This window comes from Acipenser ruthenus, chromosome 8, assembly GCF_902713425.1.
Source record: "Acipenser ruthenus chromosome 8, fAciRut3.2 maternal haplotype, whole genome shotgun sequence".
Classification (NCBI taxonomy): domain Eukaryota; kingdom Metazoa; phylum Chordata; class Actinopteri; order Acipenseriformes; family Acipenseridae; genus Acipenser; species Acipenser ruthenus.
This window is the reverse complement of record NC_081196.1, coordinates 51,323,100-51,344,298: the sequence shown is the minus strand read 5'-3', so window position 1 is coordinate 51,344,298 and position 21,199 is coordinate 51,323,100. Positions and strand designations below refer to the sequence as shown.

The 21,199-nt window shown below is 37.6% G+C and overlaps 3 protein-coding genes across 4 annotated transcripts in view; 2 read left to right on the top strand and 1 right to left on the bottom strand.

The window, feature by feature from the left end:
• Window positions 1-194: 194 nt before the first annotated feature.
• Window positions 195-21,199, bottom strand: part of LOC117406723 (TLR adapter interacting with SLC15A4 on the lysosome-like) — a 25,163-nt gene continuing 4,158 nt past the window's right edge. Inside the window, exons 2-3 of one of the 2 annotated variants that reach the window (XM_034011001.2) lie at window positions 2,305-2,371; window positions 195-1,300 (exon numbers count right to left, since the gene is read on the bottom strand). In XM_034011001.2, the coding sequence (XP_033866892.2) occupies window positions 430-1,300; window positions 2,305-2,371 (938 nt within the window). In that variant the 3' untranslated portion in view covers window positions 195-429. Of the gene's footprint in view, window positions 1,341-2,304; window positions 2,372-21,199 lie in introns of both variants that reach the window. The other variant, XM_034011000.2, reaches the window with a different exon arrangement.
• On the top strand, window positions 4,818-9,825 carry LOC117406543 (uncharacterized protein C13orf42-like). The gene is made up of 3 exons (XM_034010616.3): window positions 4,818-5,947; window positions 6,157-6,301; window positions 8,251-9,825. The coding sequence occupies exons 1-3, from the start codon at window positions 5,516-5,518 to the stop codon at window positions 8,499-8,501; spliced, it is 828 nt and encodes a 275-aa protein (XP_033866507.3). The 5' UTR covers window positions 4,818-5,515; the 3' UTR covers window positions 8,502-9,825.
• Window positions 19,028-21,199, top strand: part of gucy1b2 (guanylate cyclase 1, soluble, beta 2) — a 12,740-nt gene continuing 10,568 nt past the window's right edge. Inside the window, exons 1-3 of the mRNA XM_059029187.1 lie at window positions 19,028-19,320; window positions 20,135-20,208; window positions 20,830-20,924. Coding sequence (XP_058885170.1) covers window positions 19,243-19,320; window positions 20,135-20,208; window positions 20,830-20,924 — 247 coding nt within the window. The 5' untranslated portion in view covers window positions 19,028-19,242. The remainder of the gene's footprint in view (window positions 19,321-20,134; window positions 20,209-20,829; window positions 20,925-21,199) is intronic.

Below are 21,199 nucleotides of genomic sequence, written 5' to 3'. Positions count from 1 at the left end.
TTATATGTACTTAATGTTCACATACTATTCAATAAGTGCTCTGATGTACTACCACAATTCATGTTTCAAACAAATATGCAGTATTTGGTACATGAGAACCTGTCAAAAAATTTAAACAGAGACTGTTGAGAGTACAGAATAATTCAGTGATGGTTTTGGTGTGCTTTTTATCTTTAGATATGGAGTACAGTATCTTGACAGATTATTTGTTTTGTTTTTATTTTTAAATGAATATATGGTGATTACAACAAAAAACAAAATCAATATTGTTACTTATGTTACATATCTTTAATATAATTTTGGAAACATTATGTGTTTTTAAAAAAAAAAAATGGAGTGGTTTGGTGGATTGTTATTGAGATGTCTTTAAGTCCACTTGACCTCTAAGCACATTAATGATCTGGGTGTAGTGTACACACAAATCCCATTTCACTTCAGGCTGTGGTCACTGGAAATCTGTAACTGGGGGGTACTGAGTTCACTCGATTGCATCCCACTGGCAACCTTGAGCAAGCAACTGATGACCATGTCTTTGGCTTTGGTGGTTTCCATGTTCTGCTCCCGTGAGATCTGCTGGGTGATCTGGTCCACATTGGTGAGGATGAGCTCTGAGGCCATGATCTTGGTTGGGGAGTTGCTGTTGAGCATGCTGTCCACCATGTACTGCTTGTAGAGCTCCATGATCTTCTGCTCCAGGTAGTTGTTCAGCATGGAGTTGGAAAGTGGGCGGCAGTGCTGGAGAATGCTCTTGTCCTTGATGCTGCCCACCCGCCAGCAGGAGGAATCTCCCTGCGGAGGCCTCCGTGTGTACTCAAGGGAAGGTCTAGGGGTTTCCATGTCAGGAGGGATCTGACAAGACTGCAGGAAGGGACCGTCTGCATACGCAAAGCCGCTGTCAATAGTCAAGTCAGCGATGGCCGAGCTAATAGGCATCACCTGATCCCCGGCGATGTGCAGATCATTATAGTCCTTGCAAATGCTCTGGCACGAAGAAGGAACCAGGTACGTCTCTTTGTTAGTGCCCCCAGCAATGCCAGGGATATCAACAACTGGGGATATCTGCCTAGTGCATTGTTTGACCTCACCGGCATCAGTGGAGGCACTTTTCCTGGATTGTCGCTTGTCCCTGGACCGTCCAGACTGAATAAAGTGGCCTACGCTCCTGCATCTTTCAAGAAGGGTCTGGCTTTGAAACTCCCCAGCTGTAAAGTTACAGACAGACGTCATCTCACGTCTGATGTCTTCCTTATCTGCTACTGGACTCTTTGGTAACTGCAGGCCGTCTTTTTCAAAGTTAACCCTGTAAGGGATAGCCCAAAGAACACACTCACATAGCATCCCTGTGACATGAAAAAATAAGATTTTAGAATTCTACATGCAAACTGGTAAAAGGAATTTTGAGTCATATTCATGGAATAAACTTAGCAAAGGAAGATTGCTCCTTATTTGCTCTGTTTATTACACTTATATCACACTCAGTATGAAATACAAATAATTGTTTCTTCTGTATTGAATGACATTGAGTATACTTGTATCAGGTTGAAGAGGTGGGTGAAACTTAACTAACCTGATATCTTTGATGTGAAACTAATTGGTGCGCATTTTACAACACTTCCATTTAAGTAAACATACTTAAACCTTTTCTGCACACTTGAATCACTCATTCAGAGCTAAAAATGTTTTTTCATAATCAATTATTTTTGTGCATTAGCACCCAGGTTCCTTTTTTTAACTTAAGGAGTTCAAATGTTTTCAAGATTTTTGGCAGTACTGCATGTCATAGCAATTTTTTAGATGCTATCCAGCATTTTCATTTGTATCTTGTTCGAAGGCAATACTACATTACAGCAATTGCATTAAAAACAGACATTGTACAATATTGTGGTATAAGGTCATGTCCATATAAAACACTACTCTGTAATAGTGAGCAATTCTGCTATATTTACACAAGTTCCTTATAGATGTTTACCATGGTAAAAGCATAGCTAAGTGTATTCAAGCATATTAAAAGCACAGGTAAGCATTTTAAATCAGAGGGGTACGGCAAAGCATTTCAAAAAACATGGCAAACCATGGAAAAACTATGGTAAATGCACAGTATACATGGAAAAAGCATGGGGAAAATTACCCAATAACCAATCCTAACCATTACTTTATCATTATTCACAGTTATTACTGGGAAACCATTACATATATACCGTACTAGTGTTAATAATGAAGCCATTGCTTTAATTTGCACAGCAGTGGTGTAAATAGCTTTTTCAAAACTTCAATTCAGCAAAATGTCAAAAGTAAATTTCTTACCTTAAACTTAAGAACTGTTTTGCAGTGAGAACTGTGCTCCACAGTGAGGCTTCAGGTCTTAACAGGTCTGTTCAAAAAGGAAGTGAAAGGTGACGTTAATAGATTCCAATGTCAAAAAAGGGGTTGGAAAGTTCAAAACCACAATGTTGTATTTCCTCCTTGAGTTTCGAAGCAGCACGGAGAGTCTTGAGTGGCGAGGCCAAGAGCTAAAACCATGTGGGTTCAAATTCTGTGATACCTGTTGTCAAGTGTTTGCATTCTCTAATTCAAGTCATGTTTTTAAAGCACAGTTGTCCTGACTGATTTGCTTTTATAGTCTTTCCTTTTGGAACAGCGGCACCCCAATCTTCATAATACGCTGGTTGGTTAGAAAGTAGGTAGAGAGCTTGCAAGGCACAGCAGCAAATGTGTTGCTTATGTGAATGTAGCACTTGCGGGATACAGTAAGTACAAGAGAAGCTGTTAAAAGAATCCATCAGAAACAGTGTGTTGTCCTAGTGGAACACTTCTATGAAAATGGTAGAACACCGCTGGCATATCAAAACTTTGATGTCTCATGCAGAGGTTTCACAGGAGTTGCTTGTACTTGAAAGACTGGATGTCCTACAACATCAGTGGAAGAGGAATCAGAGATTCATCACATGTCACAGGAATGCTCAAAAAGATTGATGTTTCCTGGATGCTTCATAATGCGATCCACTGGGGCACCATGTTCAGCAAAGTGCCTGCCAGCAGATATAGTCATTTAGAAAGTAGGTATAGTATTTGCACAGTATAACAGCAAAGGTGTTGCGTATGTGAATATACGGCAATGATCTCCTTAGGCTTTTGTTGAAGTCACTAATTGGCTTTTAAGTATATCCCTCATATCCTATTGCAGGTAATACAATACATTATCTGGGAAAATGAAAAAGCAAAAGTACAATAAAGGAGAAGAGGTATTTACAGAGAACACAGAACAAACTCCAAAGTTACAAAGCCACTAAGTGGAAGTGATACTTCTTTAAAGAGGCATTTCAGTGTAACAAACTGAAGCACAGAAACCAGATTTTGTTACCTTAAAAAGCTGATCCAAGAGAAGTGTTGTGTTTAAAAACATGTCATAAATCAAATCAGACTTTATTTATATAGTGTCCTTCACACCAACAAAGACATAGCACTTTACACAACATACAAAAACATTCACAGATATGAAACAACTTTTTAAAGTAGATCAAATAAATAAAATACGAAGATACAAAAACATATCATTTAGCATAGCAATACAATGTATCCTAGATTAATAAATATAAAAGTGATACAATTTGCGTTTGGATAATTAAAAATCTTTCACTCAGAAAGCAGCATGGCACCATGGCTACAGCAAACACCCAGTTCATCCCATGCAACCACAACCTACATCACCACTTCACTAAATAGATGGGTTCCCTTTCAATTCGAAGCCGATCAACAACAATACTTTTGGGATATGCCTGCCACAGGTCAGGTATTTACTGAGCATTTTATGTCAAAGCTGCCGATAGGCCCCACAGTAGCACACTGCTTGTTTTCATTGAGGCAATAAAGGCAACGCTTCACAAACGACAGTGGTAGAGAATAGACTACACTTCATCAACTACCTCAGTGAAACCTTATTTATTTCCAACCCAGGCATCTTCATGCACAAAGGGCTGTGAATGGGGTCCTAACCCCATACTGTCTTAGTCCTGTACCAGCTATACAGATGTAACAATAGAAGCAGGTCTTCAAACTGGGGAGTTCAAATTATTCTAGCAAAAAACACATAGAGTATAGTACTAGATGTTTTGTCTGTTTTACAAGGTTGCCCTCTGCCTGTTGAATCCATTGTGATGTATCAACAAAAGGGAACAGATCATATATATAGTGTATCAATAATGTATACAGCTTGAACTGGTCATTTAAACAGTGACTTCCTATCCTAATCATTTCTCGTAAACCTTCCATAAGATGAACCGTGGTGGCATATTAGAACCACACTCAGCTGGACAAATAGTTTTTTTGTTTAAATATACTGTAGTTCTCCAAACTGAATATCTAACTGAATATCCGAATAAGTATACAAGTGTTGTAAAGTATTGTGGAAGTATGATAAAACATGGGGAATCTTAATAAAGAAAAGAGAAAATATAAAACAGTTGTAAACCAGGAAACATGCACAGTGGGACATGTGGAAAGCAGTACAATTGTAAATCTTTAGCATTGTAAACTTATATTTATGAAATATATTATTTTCTTAATCTAAGTATAACCTTTATTAGATTGTGTTTGACACATAGCTGATAGCATTGTGTTTCTTGTCTTTGTTTTATCAACATTTTGTTCAGAATTAGAGCAGTAATGTAGCGACATGCATGTCTACATTTGTTTGTGTAAAATGACTACCCTGATAGTTTTAGCACAATGCCTGTAGAGTTTAAAGTTATACACGGCATTTCAAATCCATCACTCCGGCGCAATACTTGCCTACGGGGAGGGTAGATGGGGGGGTTGGAAGAGGACACTTGAGCCTAGTTCTACAGTGTCAGTGATGTATTACCAGATAGGATTTCGGATTCTGTTACCATAATAGACTATGACAAAACATACCAGCTTTCACAGCGGCACCTTAAACTGGGTAGGAAATACAGCTTCGTCAAGAAGAAAATAAAACAGAATGAAATGCTGAAGTGATCCAAATCCACAATGACAGAAACGGGATGCAGAAAAATAACTGAAGATATGTGTCTGTTGTGATTAGCAACCAGCTGGTATTGGGAAGCTGGTATTGTTTCAGCACCATGGACAGAACTGGAAGAATGGAGAATATTGAAATGTCAGGAAGACGGCAGTGGATGCATTAACAAACTACTAAAAAGTATATATTATTTTTACCTACTCCTACTCCTACTATTACTACTACTACGTATTATTATTATTATTATTATTATTATTATTATTATTATTATTATTATTATTACAGTTGAGCTTATGGAGCAGCATCGTTGCAATAGTAGGCTAATATTCTAGAAATGGTTATGATTCAAGTTTGCTTTACAAAGACATTCAAACTTTAAAATGTAGCTTTCTTGCTGTATAAAAGTGCTTGTCGGCAAATGCATCCAATTTAGTTCGATATGTATTGCTAGTCTCTGCTAATGACACCGCATGAACCCGTAAGTACTGTAGTACTGGTATCAACAGACTGGGAGGAATGTTAAAAAAGATCAATGCCGTGTTCCGACCAAATCATTCACAGAAAAAGCTGGATGGCCAGGCCCATGGGGGAAATGACAAGAACAAAGCCTGTGCTGTGAGACTAGTCCGCAGTACTTCAATGCTCATTGTCGGAGAAACGCGGCAAAAAAACATGGAGTCTTCCTTAAAAAGAAGCAGAAGCTCTGTCAGCATCGAGTCGACGGCAGTTTATTTCTACAGGCAAGAGGACAGAATATGGCTGTATTCCAGGACTCAGGACTGCCTACAGTACCTGGAGGATCTGATGGCACTGAGAAGACAATACGTTAACAGCGTCAATAATCTGAAAACAGCAGGGAAAAAGGCAGACCTTGCTACGGACTCTGCTAACGCATCCAAACCCAAAGGGAAACCGCCACCTCCCCCGCCTCCGGATCAGCACGAGAAGGTAAGTCCTTGTAAATGCTGCAGCAATATAACCATGATTTAGTCCTTGTCTAAATCCAGTGACTTGAGTACATTTACTGACCTTTACCCAGTGAAAAGCAGAATAGGGTGCAATTCTAATTGTATGTAGTAGAATCAATCCAATCTCAATGTTTTTGATTTGAATTGGCTTCAGTGTTCATTTCTGTGTTTTTGTATTTTAATGTGCAGGCAGCAAAAACTAAAGCAAAGGCTCCACCAGTTCCAGACGAAGTGGACACTCTGGAGTACTTTGATTCCATCGTTGCCAGCTTTGACTCAGAAAAGAAAAGCAAGGCCCATCTAGATGATGGACACGCAGATGTCGACTTCGTTGGTAAGTCCACCCCTAACCCGTTGAACCATGTGGCTTGAAGAACAAAAAAAGGAAAAAAGAGGGAAAAAGCTGTGCTGGACACCGTTTATCATATTATGCAAACATAAAATAATATAAAGAGATGTTTTATTATATAATAAAAATTATAATAATTATAGACTTCAATCACCAGATACTGTAAGTAGGGGCACTATCATTTGACTTGTCCCATAAAACAATGACCACATGTTGCAGTGTGGAGTCTATTTAATCCATACTAACAATGGTGAATCTAAATACCACCACTGTTTAAATAACAGATTGGGACCGAGCATTTAAGAGACAGTCATACGCAGTGTTAAAGATTTAGGTTTTGTCAATGCCCCCTTTAATTATATAAACTGTTTAGAACAGTTGAATAGATCCGCCAGTTGTTCTAAAACTGCAGATCAATAACCACAGTGCTAAAAATATTGATTTCAGAAAAGGAGCAGATGCCACAGTACAGCTTTCCATGGGATTGCATGCTCAACACAGCTGAAGGATAATGAATCGATGGATTTGTGGTACACATTCTATTTCAGTAATTGACGACCAAAGCTATCAGGGTCAACCGTTGTATTTGCCCTAATTGGTTTTGACTGTAACAACGCTTCAGAAAAGGATTATTTGCTTTAAGTCTTGGCAACCTTGGATGATAGAGCCTGTTAGATGGTAACACCTGCACCTGAATGATAAACAGTTCACATGCAAGGTTTAAGTGACTTGATGCTTTTGCATTGGAAATGTCCCCAGCCTTCCATAAGTAGATCAGCGTATTCGTTGGATGCATTTGTTTTTAATAATGTTATCTAATTTAAGTGATTTGATGGGATTTACGCTACACCTAAACTACTGAATGCAATAAATGATCTAATTTGTGAATTCTGATATGAGAAGATTTCAGAACCAGTCAAGGGTTATAATGCCAAATTACTTCCTTATTAGATTCACTGCACGCTATTCCTCTCCACGCCTGTGGAATAATTATTTTACATACCTTTTATTCTGCTCATTTTAAGGTCCTAAACATGTGTCTTACTCTGCATCTATATTTAAATTGAACACAATGTATTACTTTAATATTTACAGCATCACATTAATAATGCTAAATAGCATACTGAATACAGAAGTTGTTAAAAGATGGCGCTCACAGTAAAACATACATGCAAAGTAGGAAAATAAGCTTTCAACCCTACTGACTGAATTCTTCCCTTTACACACATGACTGTCCTTACAGCCTACAGCTTTCTATAAAGGGCATGGTCTCTCCCACAGAGGCCAATATACACAGCAATTCAAACTGATTACTATTCATTCCATGTACATATTCAGAACTACCTCGGAAATAACAATGGGGGGAATGGCCCCCTATTGTTGACTCGATTAACAATTCATTTGACAAGTAACTATTTACATTTACACACATTCGCACACTGCAGACAATTACTTTACACGGCACAGGCGTGGCACTGCCAACCCCGAGCCCGACCTTCTGTTAAAAGAAACAGAGGCCAGTGGTTTTGCATGGATAAATAAAGGAATTGACCTTATGTGTAAAACACCTGTCATTAACCTCCTTCTCACTGCCTGAGCACTGAGCAATGGGATTAAGGGTTCTTAAGATATCAGGCCTTCTGAAAGCAACTTAAACGTGTGCCTGCAGGATAGTGTGAAATGTATATATAAATATATGTTTTAATTGTATTAAAATATCAGGCCTTTTAACATTCCCATGGTTTGGAGAGGCAACATTGTCAGTTAGCATGCAGCAAGAACCAGGAACCTGAATCAAATTATTATTGACTGCTTCAAGGAGAAATGTTGTTTTTGTTTGTGTTTTGTTTGACAGCCTTGACCTCTATTTTAAATACTCTGTGCCTCCACCTCCCCCTGCATTGATTTTATAAGTTTGTATTGATCGTTTCTAGTTGCCACCAGTACAAGTGAACACGATATACATTCTAACTGGATGTTGCGGTCCCCAAGGAGGTTCTCAATGGATGAATCAAAGCTCAAGAAGTCTGAGAAGAAATCGAGAAGAAACACTGATAGTGCAAGAATGGGCAACTCAAAGAGACTGGAAAGAAACCCCATTCATTTACCCAAAGTGGTGGAAAGTGCCTTCCAAACAGTAAGATTTAAACCAAAAATAAAGAAGAAAAATTCAATGTTTCATTAGACACAACCAAGTGGAGCAATGTTACTAAACCTACAATATTGTGTGTGGACAAAATTATGAAAATAAAACAAATTTGATAGAAATAGCTAAAAAAAACAATAAGGCAAAGGGGAGAGCAGATGTATGTATTATTTCTATCAGGCAGCCCACAATAACTACCTAATTTGGTCTTTCAATACCCAGGTTAAATCTGGTGGAATAACGCAGCCCATGCCTCAGGGGCATTGTGAGACGGGTCACAGGCAAGTGCCTTCAAACACTTGAGAAGAGGGTTGTCTCAGAGTAATTGCACGCCTTCAACTTACACCATTATTAAACTCAATGGCAAGATGTATTATTCCACCACAGTGGTAACCAATGACAATATGTTATCATGTGATCGTGTGATATACTGCGATGTTACATACAATGTATCACCACAAGTGTTGTATAAATATTTGTATCCTGCAAAATCCACCTTCTGGAAGTCAACATGCTCATGCTCTATATAATTCAGCCTTCATTCAACCAAGCATTGATTGTTCAACCAAGCATGCAATAAGTGTGTTACTCCACGTTGCAGCACAGCACAGTAGAGAGGAATCTGACACTGTATAATGTATTATGTGAAAGGAATCCCCAGTGGAAATAATCCAATATCTACAAATGCCTTAACATTTTTTTTTAATCAATTACAATGTTAAAATACACTTAATGTGGAAGTAAGATCAATCACTTGTCAGTACTTAACAGTGACTCACAATAAAAGGGAGAGGAGCTAATGAAGGCTCACCACAAGAATTATCATCGATTCCAGTTCTTTTGTTTGTATTTGTTGTTTAAACATTGTGAAGCACTTTCACATGTATGTTTGGAATTCCAAGTTATGCATGGTATGAACATAATGACTGGCTTTATGTATGTGGTTTCAGAGTTATTAATATTATAGCTAAAGTGAATTGTTGACTTATGATCTTTTGTACAATAGGCAAAAGAAATGTTTGCTCTCATTAAATAAAATATATTTTTCAGTCACCCTGATGAAATTACTGTGCGTGAGTGGATGTTGGGAGCTACGGGTCCCTCCACGACAAAGGCCAGCCATGCAGTCTGCTTAAGTTCACTAAGAGCCTGACCTGTGGCGCTGTAAGGAGAAACAGTCCCTGCAAATTTTGCACAACCATAATGCCAAACTGCCCTCCCCTGACTGTGACTCACCCTTGTAATAAAATCCTTTTAACAATATGAAGCAAGCAAGTGTTACTCAGAACAATATGCTCCTTCCTCAAACTAACCCTATGAATACATTGTAATTATGTTTAAAACATATAAAATAACAAAACAAGCAACCGCTGTGGTAAGGATAAGTGATGTTAGCTTTCAAGCATTAAATAGTTGCACACAGACAATTGTACAGCTGTTACAGTTTTATTATGCTTTTTAAAAGCTGCCATAAGGACGGTAGGTTAGGGAGTTTTTAACTGTTACAATAGTCTGCTTTTACCCTCCACTTGCTTCAAAACAGAGCCCTTTAACTTTTCATAGTTGCCTCACAGAATATTCTCTGACTAACAGTGTAATATCAGTACAATGCAGTGAAGCCATTATATGAATCTATATGTTGGCATTGTCGAAGGGTTAAATAGGGGATGATTTAGATGAGTGAGGGAATCCCAACTTGTAAAGCGCTTTGTGATGGTGGTCCACTGTGAAAGGCGCTATATAAAAATAAAGATTATATATATTTAGTTTGTGGATATATATATATATATATATATATATATATATATATATATATATATATATATATATATATATATATATATATAAACTATAATCATGAAAGGTTTTTAGACCACCTGGTTAAAACAAAAAAACAACTTTTCAGAGCCACCAGGAATTGAGAATGACTGATTTAGATCTAGTTTAAATTTAACTGCAGCACACTATATATTTAGCAAATTCAAAACATGTCCACTAAAAGAAACCCTGTCATTTTTGTACAGCAGGGGAACATAAGCCCAGCAGTAGGCATTGTATGCCGTGATAGTATCAGTTCCCCATTGTGTGCTGGCAGCTATACATATTTAAATGGAAGCAGAAACAAGACATGAGGGGCTTTGTTAATGGGCTTGCCATGCATCTGCCTCATTAGCACAAGACTGCACACCATCTGGAATGGAGTCAGAGATCCTTACTACTATATAAAAGGAAGACAGGTAAAACCCAGTACCGATAATAAATTAACACTACTGTAGATACAGTACATAGACACTAAGAGGCCTAGTCTCAAGCTGTGTTTCTCCAGTCTGTAACCTAAAAAACAATATTAACTTTTATAATTACAGATTGGAGAAAAACATGGTGGTTTGAGGAGGTTTTTCTAACGGGGAGTGGGTGAGATTAGTCACTGACACAAAAGTGTTCCTCCATCACAGAAAATGTAACATCAGTCTAGAGCTACACTGTATTATACTAGCGTTTAAAAATGGCATTAAAGCCAAGTCTCCCAGTACAAAAACTCCAGTGTCTTAATTCTTACTGAAAGTATACCAAAGCATATTTATTTTGTACATCAAAAATCAGTTTATGTACTAGTAATTAACATACCCACAGCCCTGTTCTCACTCTGAATATATAACAAGTATGTCAGTGACATTCACCCCCGCCAACAGCAGCAAATACAAAATTAGAGCAGCCAGTAACTTTGAAAAAAAAATAAAAGAAATTACAATCTTAAAATACACTAAAACGTGGAAGAAACATCAATCACTTGTCAGTACTTAGCAGTGACTCGTGATGCACTGACAGGGAGAGGGGCTAATAAAGGCCTACCTCAATAATTCAATTCCAATTGTTTTGTTTGTATTTATTGCTGAAACATCTGAAAGCATTTTTACATGGGAGTTCTGGAACTCCTACATCATAATTGAATATGTGCTCCTCTTGATATGACACATGGAAAGGACAGTCAGGAAAACACTAAATACCTACAGATTTAGTGCTAGCATCTGTTTAATAATAATAATGCCCAATGTTCATTTTCAAGTGGAAATAGTTTATTGATGAGAAGCCTCATTACCTATTTAATGTTGCATGTATTGAATATTTAATACAATGGTTTATATGTGTAATATGTATTATTCACTTTGATTGTTTTTGTTTATATGTTTGTGGATTTTATCTTTTCTATGTAATACTGTATGCCTGAATTGTAATTTTAGGGGGAAAAAAATAATGTAGTTGTTTTGATATGACCTTTATGGAGTTTTTTTCTGTGAATTCTAGTTTTCTCCACAAGGTGGCAGCATATGCTTTCAGTTCGCTGCTTATATTTCATACTCTGTATAGCCCTACAGGCAATAGTACTAGTGTTTCAATTGGAATTTCTGTTCCCTGACTTTTGGTGTGATACACTGCACTGAACATAAAGTAATTTATGAGAACCAAAAAATGTGAAAGAATACCCTCTTTATATCTGTACCCACGTGGTGATGAACCACAATGTATAATACACAAAATGTGAATATATAATAACAATCTGAATATATATATATATATATATATATATACACACACACAGTTGTTTGGGCACCCCTGGGAAAAATGTATGTTACAATGATTCTTTCAGTGAACAGAAGTTGACCTGACCTCTACATGGTACAAAGTTAAACATGACACCTTTCTGCAAATTTGAATACAGGATTACTATTTATTTGCATTTATTACAGATTCAAAATAATAAACAAAAGTGAACATGGCGTATGCAAAAGTTTGGGCACCCCGTCACTTAGTACTTGGTAACAGCTCCTTTGGCAGATATAACTGCTTCCAAACGTTTCCTGTAGCCAGCTAAGCGTCTTTCTATTCTTGCCTTTGGAATTTTTTCCCACTCTTTGTTGCAGAACTCTTCCAGCTCAGAAAGATTCTTAGGTCTCCTTGCATGCACTGCATGTTTGAGATCTCCCCACAGATTTTCAATAATATTCAAGTCTGGGGACTGTGACGGCCATTCCAAAACCATTCTCCTTCTTTCTTGTAAATATTTCATGGTTGATTTTGAGGTATGTTTTGGATCATTGTCTTGCTGAAATATCCAACCTCTTTTCAGCTTCAGTGTCCTGACTGACTTTAGGACATTCTAGGATTTCTAGGATTTGTTGATATTTAGTTGAATCCATTCTTCCTTCCACCTGCACAATATTTCCGGTTCCACTGGCTGCCACACAACCCCAAAGCATAATAGAGCCACCCCCGTGTTTAACAGTTGGCAAGGTGTTCTTTTCTTGAAATGCTTCACCCTTCTTTCTCCAAACATACCTTCTTTGGTTGTGGCCAAACAGTTCAATTTTCGTTTCATCAGTCCAAAGCACATTGTTCCAAAAAGCTTCAGGCTTGTCAAGGTTTTCTTTTGCATACTTTTGATGCTGACTTTTGCTGACTTTTGTGATGAGGTCTTTTTTTGTAATCATCTTTTTAAGAAGTAATTAAGAATGGTCCAAAAGGGTGCCCAAACTTTTGCACGCGCCATGTTCACTTTTGTTTTATTATTTTGAATCTGTAATAAATGCAAATAAATAGTAATCCTGTATTAAAATTTGCAGAAAGTGGTCAGGTCAACTTCTGTTCACTGAAAGATTCATTGTAACATACATTTTTTCCAGGGGTGCCCAAACTTTTGCATACAACTGTATATATATATACATATATATACATACATATATATATATATATATATATATATATATATATATATATATATATATATATATATATATACAGTGCCTTGCGAAAGTATTCGGCCCCCTTGAACTTTGCGACCTTTTGCCACATTTCAGGCTTCAAACATAAAGATATGAAACTGTAATTTTTTGTGAAGAATCAACAACAAGTGGGACACAATCATGAAGTGGAACGAAATTTATTGGATATTTCAAACTTTTTTAACAAATAAAAAACTGAAAAATTGGGCGTGCAAAATTATTCAGCCCCCTTAAGTTAATACTTTGTAGCGCTACCTTTTGCTGCGATTACAGCTGTAAGTCGCTTGGGGTATGTCTCTATCAGTTTTGCACATCGAGAGACTGAAATTTTTGCCCATTCCTCCTTGCAAAACAGCTCGAGCTCAGTGAGGTTGGATGGAGAGCATTTGTGAACAGCAGTTTTCAGTTCTTTCCACAGATTCTCGATTGGATTCAGGTCTGGACTTTGACTTGGCCATTCTAACACCTGGATATGTTTATTTGTGAACCATTCCATTGTAGATTTTGCTTTATGTTTTGGATCATTGTCTTGTTGGAAGACAAATCTCCGTCCCAGTCTCAGGTCTTTTGCAGACTCCATCAGGTTTTCTTCCAGAATGGTCCTGTATTTGGCTCCATCCATCTTCCCATCAATTTTAACCATCTTCCCTGTCCCTGCTGAAGAAAAGCAGGCCCAAACCATGATGCTGCCACCACCATGTTTGACAGTGGGGATGGTGTGTTCAGGGTGATGAGCTGTGTTGCTTTTACGCCAAACATAACGTTTTGCATTGTTGCCAAAAAGTTCGATTTTGGTTTCATCTGACCAGAGCACCTTCTTCCACATGTTTGGTGTGTCTCCCAGGTGGCTTGTGGCAAACTGTAAACGACACTTTTTATGGATATCTTTAAGAAATGGCTTTCTTCTTGCCACTCTTCCATAAAGGCCAGATTTGTGCAGTATACGACTGATTGTTGTCCTATGGACAGAGTCTCCCACCTCAGCTGTAGATCTCTGCAGTTCATCCAGAGTGATCATGGGCCTCTTGGCTGCATCTCTGATCAGTCTTCTCCTTGTATGAGCTGAAAGTTTAGAGGGACGGCCAGGTCTTGGTAGATTTGCAGTGGTCTGATACTCCTTCCATTTCAATATTATCGCTTGCACAGTGCTCCTTGGGATGTTTAAAGCTTGGGAAATCTTTTTGTATCCAAATCCGGCTTTAAACTTCTCCACAACAGTATCTCGGACCTGCCTGGTGTGTTCCTTGTTCTTCATGATGCTCTCTGCGCTTTAAACGGACCTCTGAGACTATCACAGTGCAGGTGCATTTATACGGAGACTTGATTACACACAGGTGGATTCTATTTATCCTCATTAGTCATTTAGGTCAACATTGGATCATTCAGAGATCCTCACTGAACTTCTGGAGAGAGTTTGCTGCACTGAAAGTAAAGGGGCTGAATAATTTTGCACGCCCAATTTTTCAGTTTTTTATTTGTTAAAAAAGTTTGAAATATCCAATAAATTTCGTTCCACTTCATGATTGTGTCCCACTTGTTGTTGATTCTTCACAAAAAATTACAGTTTCATATCTTTATGTTTGAAGCCTGAAATGTGGCAAAAGGTCGCAAAGTTCAAGGGGGCCGAATACTTTCGCAAGGCACTGTATATATACAGTACTGTGCAAAAGTTTTAGGCAGGTGTGAAAAAATGCTGTAGAGTAAGAATGCTTTCAAAAATAGACATGTCAATAGATTATATTTATCAATTAACTAAATGCAAAGTGAGTGAACAGAAGAAAAATCTAAATCAAATCCATATTTGGTGTGACCACCCTTTGCCTTCAAAACAGCATCAATTCTTCTAGGTACACTTGCACAAAGTCAGGGATTTTGTAGGCATATAGTCAGGTGTATGATTAAACAATTATACCAAACAGGTGCTAATGATCATCAATTCAATATGTAGGTTGAAAAACAATCATTAACTGAAACAGAAACAGCTGTGTAGGAGGAATAAAACTGGGTGAGGAACAGCCAAACTCAGCTAACAAGGTGAGGTTGCTGAAGACAGTTTACTGTCAAAAGTCATACATCATGGCAAGACTGAGCACAGCAACAAGACACAAGGTAGTTATACTGCATCAGCAAGGTCTCTCCCAGGCAGAAATTTCAAGGCAGACAGGGGTTTCCAGATGTGCTGTCCAAGCTCTTTTGAAGAAGCACAAAGAAACGGGCAACGCTGAGGACCGTAGACGCAGTGGTCGGCCAAGGAAACTTACTGCAGCAGATGAAGGACACATCATACTTACTTCCCTTCGCAATCGGATGATGTCCAGCAGTGCCATCAGCTCAGAATTGGCAGAAAACAGTGGGACCCTGGTACACCCATCTACTGTCCGGAGAAGTCTGGTCAGAAGTGGCCTTCATGGAAGACTTGCGGCCAAAAAGCCATACCTCCGACGTGGAAACAAGGCCAAGCGACTCAACTATGCACGAAAACACAGGAACTGGGGTGCAGAAGAATGGCAGCAGGTGCTCTGGACTGATGAGTCAAAATTTGAGATATTTGGCTGTAGCAGAAGGCAGTTTGTTCGCCGAAGGGCTGGAGAGCGGTACACGAATGAGTGACTGCAGACAACAGTGAAGCATGGTGGAGGTTCCTTGCAAGTTTGGGGCTGCATTTGTGCAAATGGAGTTGGGGATTTGGTCAGAATTAATGGTCTCCTCAATGCTGAGAAGTACAGGCAGATACTTATCCATCATGCAATACCATCAGGGAGGCATCTGATTGGCCCCAAATTTATTCTGCAGCATGACAACGACCCCAAACATACAGCGCAAGTCATTAAGAACTATCTTCAGCGTAAAGAAGAACAAGGAGTCCTGGAAGTGATGGTATGGCCCCCACAGAGCCCTGATCTCAACATCATCGAGTCTGTCTGGGATTACATGAAGAGAGAGAAGCAACTGAGGCTGCCTAAATCCACAGAAGAACTGTGGTTAGTTCTCCAAGATGTTTGGGCCAACCTACCTGTCGAGTTCCTTCAAAAACTGTGTGCAAGTGTACCCAGAAGAATTGATGCTGTTTTGAAGGCAAAGGGTGGTCACACCAAATATTGATTTGATGTAGATTTTTCTTCTGTTCACTCACTTTGCATTTTGTTAATTGATAAAAATGCTGTAAAGCATTCTTACTTTACAGCATTTTTTCACACCTGCCTAAAACTTTTGCACAGTACTGTGTGTGTATATATATATATATATATATATATATATATATATATATATATATATATATATATATACAGACGTGCTCAAATTTGATGGTACCCCTCCACAAAAAACGAAGAATGCACAATTTTCTCTGAAGTAACTTGAAACTGACAAAAGTAATTGGCATCCACTATTGTTTATTCCATATTTAATAGAAATCAGACTTCGCTTTTGATTTTTTATTCAACATAATATTGTAAATAATATAACAAATGAAAATGGCATGGACAAAAATGATGGGACCGCTAACCTAATATTTTGTTGCACAACCTTTAGAGGCAATCACTGCAATCAAACGTTTTCTGTAGCTCTCAATGAGACTTCTGCACCTGTTAACAGGTAGTTTGGCCCACTCTTCCTGAGCAAACTGCTCCAGCTGTCTCAGGTTTGATGGGTGCCTTCTGCAGACTGCAAGTTTCAGCTCTTTCCATAGATGTTCGATAGGATTCAGATCAGGACTCATAGAAGGCCACCAGAATAGTCCAATGTTTTGTTCTTATCCATTCTTGGGTGCTTTTAGTTGTGTGTTTTGGGTCATTATCCTGTTGGAGGACCCATGACCTGCGACTGAGACAGAGCTTTCTGACACTGGGCAGTACGTTTCGCTCCAGAATGCCTTGATAGTCTTGAGATTTCATTGTGCAGATTCAAGGCACCCTGTGCCAGGCGCAGCAAAGCAGCCCCAAAACATAACCGAGCCTCCTCCATGTTTCACTGTTGGTATGGTGTTCTTTTCTTTGAAAGCTTCATTTTTTCGTCTGTGAACATAGAGCTGATGTGACTTGCCAAAAAGCTCCAGTTTTGACTCATCTGTCCAAAGGACATTCTCCCAGAAGGATTGTGGCTTGTCAATATGCATTTTAGCAAATTCCAGTCTGGCTTTTTTATGTTTTTCTGTCAAAAGTGGAGTCCTCCTGGGTCTTCTTCCATGGAGCCCACTTTTGCTCAAAAAGCGACGGATGGTGCGATCAGAAACTGACGTACCTTCACCTTGGAGTTCAGCTTGTATCTCTTTGGCAGTTATCCTTGGTTCTTTTTCTACCATTCGCACTATCCTTCTGTTCAATCCGAGGTTGATTTTCCTCTTGCGGCCGCGCCCAGGGAGGTTGGCTACAGTTCCATGGACCTTAAACTTCTTAATAATATTTGCAACTGTTGTCACAGGAACATCAAGCTGCTTGGAGATGGTCTTGTAGCCTTTAGCTTTACCATGCTTGTCTATTATTTTCTTTCTGATCTCCTCAGACAGCTCTCTCCTTTGCTTTCTCTGGTCCATGTTCAGTGTGGTGCACACAATGATACCAAACAGCACAGTGACTACTTTTCTCCATTTAAATAGGCTGAATGACTGATTACAAGATTGGAGACATGTGTGATACTAATTAAAGAAACTAATTAGTTTGAAATATCACTATAATCCAATTATTTATTATCTTTTCTAAGGGGTACCAACAAATGTGTCCAGGCCATTTTAGAATATCTTTGTAGAATAAGCAATAATTCATCTCTTTTCACAGCTTCTTTGCTTTATTCTATGACATACCAAAGGCATGCAAGTATACATGATAAAATAGCTTTTAATTTCATCACTTTTCAGGAGGAATGAAGCATTATTTCAATGAGCTGTAAGGGTACCAACAAATTTGAGCATGTCTGTGTATATATATATATATATATAATCAGATTCTGATTCTGATTTTATATATATATACACAGTATATTACTGTACTTTGCTGTACTTTGACCTAAGTAATTGATATGAAGATAAAGAAGCTATCACAGGCAAATTTCTTTTTAGAAAATGCAAATGCAAATGTGTATGCAAATGTGTATGCAAATCTAACGTTCGGTAAATCTGACAAAGATTAATAGAATACAAGAGTAGAAAAACTGAGCTCTTAATTACTTAACTAGACCCTTAATGGAAATTATTTTCACTGCAAATAATCATGAAAATGGTAGAGTATTGGTTTACCACCTTTTGAATTTAATTTAAGCTGTTCCCCAAGATTTGCTGGAAGCTGTTTAACTGATTGAAAAGACAGTGCAGTTCTGTTTATTGTATGCGCAGAAGCGGGGCTACAGGTAAGTGGTTCTTAATATAATGACTTAAGTTTCAAGGCACACTGTAATTAATATACTGTAAACTATAATTTGGTTGAGGGGTAAAATATACTTACAAAAAATACCCCCATTGTCATTTCTTTTGAAGAAGTTCAGTAAAACTTAAAAAAAAAAAAAAAAAAAATGGCACTTCATGATTGTAAAATAAATAATATGTCTTTAATTAAGGCATAACACAGTACGCACAATTTAATTAGGTTTTTGATGGCAAGCAGTCATCCCAAATGAAATACAGTACAAATGCTGGTTACACTTCAAAATACAGGTACAGTATTACACTGTAGCTACACTGCGCTCATACATTTGTTTAATTATTTAATGCAATTGCATGTCATTACTGTATGGAGCTCCTTCTTCACAATGACATGGTTGTGTGCTAAGTGTAGTAAATGGCAACTACAAGTACAGTGTACCAAAGAAATATTAATCTACATGTATTTTGAAGTGTATTCTAAATACAAAACTGTGGTCTACATGCTGCAATACACCAATACTGTAAATATATGTTGTCCTAGCGAGGCACCAGTTCCTTCTTAGAAATGGTGATTTCCAGGTGGGTGACCTAAAGAGCCTGTCATGGTCTTTGGGGACGGTCAGCCTTTGGGAACCCAATCAGACTGATGTCACTCAGTAAAAGACAAATTCACGAGCAGAGCTTTACATCTAGAGCAAGGCACAGAGCTACTGGTCCAAGAATGGTGAGTACATTTGACATATTTACTGCTGAATGCAATATCTTACCCAAAACTTTGATTAGCTGGCACCATTTGAGTTGTATTAGCATGTTTTAACACTAGAATACCACATCAGAATATGAGCTTGTGTGGTTGTACATGACGTACCTGAGAAATACATTGTTACTTGGAAATGAACAGGCTTGTGTTTTCTTTTAGAGAAACTTTGCGCTACAGCAAAAGCTTAGACACTTTTTCAAAGCCTGTACTTCAGTCTGTAATTCATTATTTCCACGTTAATGTTAATTCCTTTTTCAAGTTGAAATTATATGAGTGGAAATATGAAAGTACATGTATTTGCTTTGTCACTCATTACATAGTTTTGTGTTTACCGGGCTAGTTCAGGGCAGTGCCTTTAATATGCACAGTAATACATGCATAGTATATTCAGTGTAAATATATCACTATGTAAAGGGGCCAGTTCAAAATACGAGCTCCTCAAAAATTGTAAGAAGCTATTTTAACAAAAAACAGATTAACTAGTTTCCCAATGCAAATGGAAAATGTTGTTTATACAATACTGGTAGCATTTATCTTATTGCTTAAAAAACAATGCAAATTGAAACCAGTTAATTGGTGAAAGACCCTTATACAGGAATGTATAGGCCTTTTACAATGCACTGTAACATGGCCTAAGAGTGAATTAACCAAGTTAATGAATTATTGAACTGGGGAAAAATCGAGGCAGCACTGTACAGACTAAAAGCACAAAACACACTTTAGGCACAAATGTTCAAAAGTTCAAGGTACTGAATTCAGAAAGTGTTTCTTTCCTCAGTACGGGTTCATCAACACCTGCCTAAAGTCTCTAGTCATAGAGAAATTTGGTGAAGAAACCTGGGAGAAACTAAGGTATGTACAATCCTGTACAGTGTTCGAGACATCCATTCAATCTGCTGGTGAAATTAATATTAACATTCAAAACACAACATGTTGCATGAAATCGTTACCTTCAAATCTTCTAATGTATTACATAAGAAATACTGCAAGCTGAAGCATCTGCAATACTTGCAAGATAATACATTTATATTGACATATATATTTTTTTAAGCATTTAAAACCTAAATAAATTCTAAAACCAGGGAAAGATCAATGGGGAATAAATGATGATTATTACTATTTATAACCTTTCTTTTGTGTAAATTTAGAATTTGAGTTTTAACAGTGACATTAGGAATCTGAGGGAAAAATTAACATTTCTGGGCAACACTTTTAGTTTTACAACAAGTTAAAAAAAAAAAATCCTTAGAACTCTGTTAAATATGTCGGTATAAAGATGCAAAAGCAGTTTAAAATAGTTTAGAAGCAGTTTAAAGGGTTTTCTTTTTTGGTTTGTTTTTGTATATATATATATATATATATATATATATATATATATATATATATATATATATATATATTGCAGATCAATTGAATAGACCCCAACATGTTTTAGTTTTGTTTTAGTTTTGTTTTTTTTTGTTTTTTTTACAGGACACAAGCTGAGGTTCAGGACACCTTTATGACATATCAGGTTTATGATGATGACATCACAGTCAAGCTGGTAACAGAAGCTTGTAAAATGCTGAGTAAGTCCAGTTTTATAACCAGCACCACCTTATTACCTGACCACCAGAAGTTAATAACACCAGCCACAGATGAATTCGGTTAGATTCTAGGCTGCGCTACGGCTTTTGTAATGATGCCTATTGCTTTCTAATGCAAAATAGGACTATTTAGAGCTGCTTCTTTGGCTCCGAGACTAGCTCATCTGTGTATTGTACAAATGCATTGCTCTGGAAATGCTGACATCATTCACAACTTAATGAAACTAAATGTCCTGCAGAACAGCAGTTATTGATTG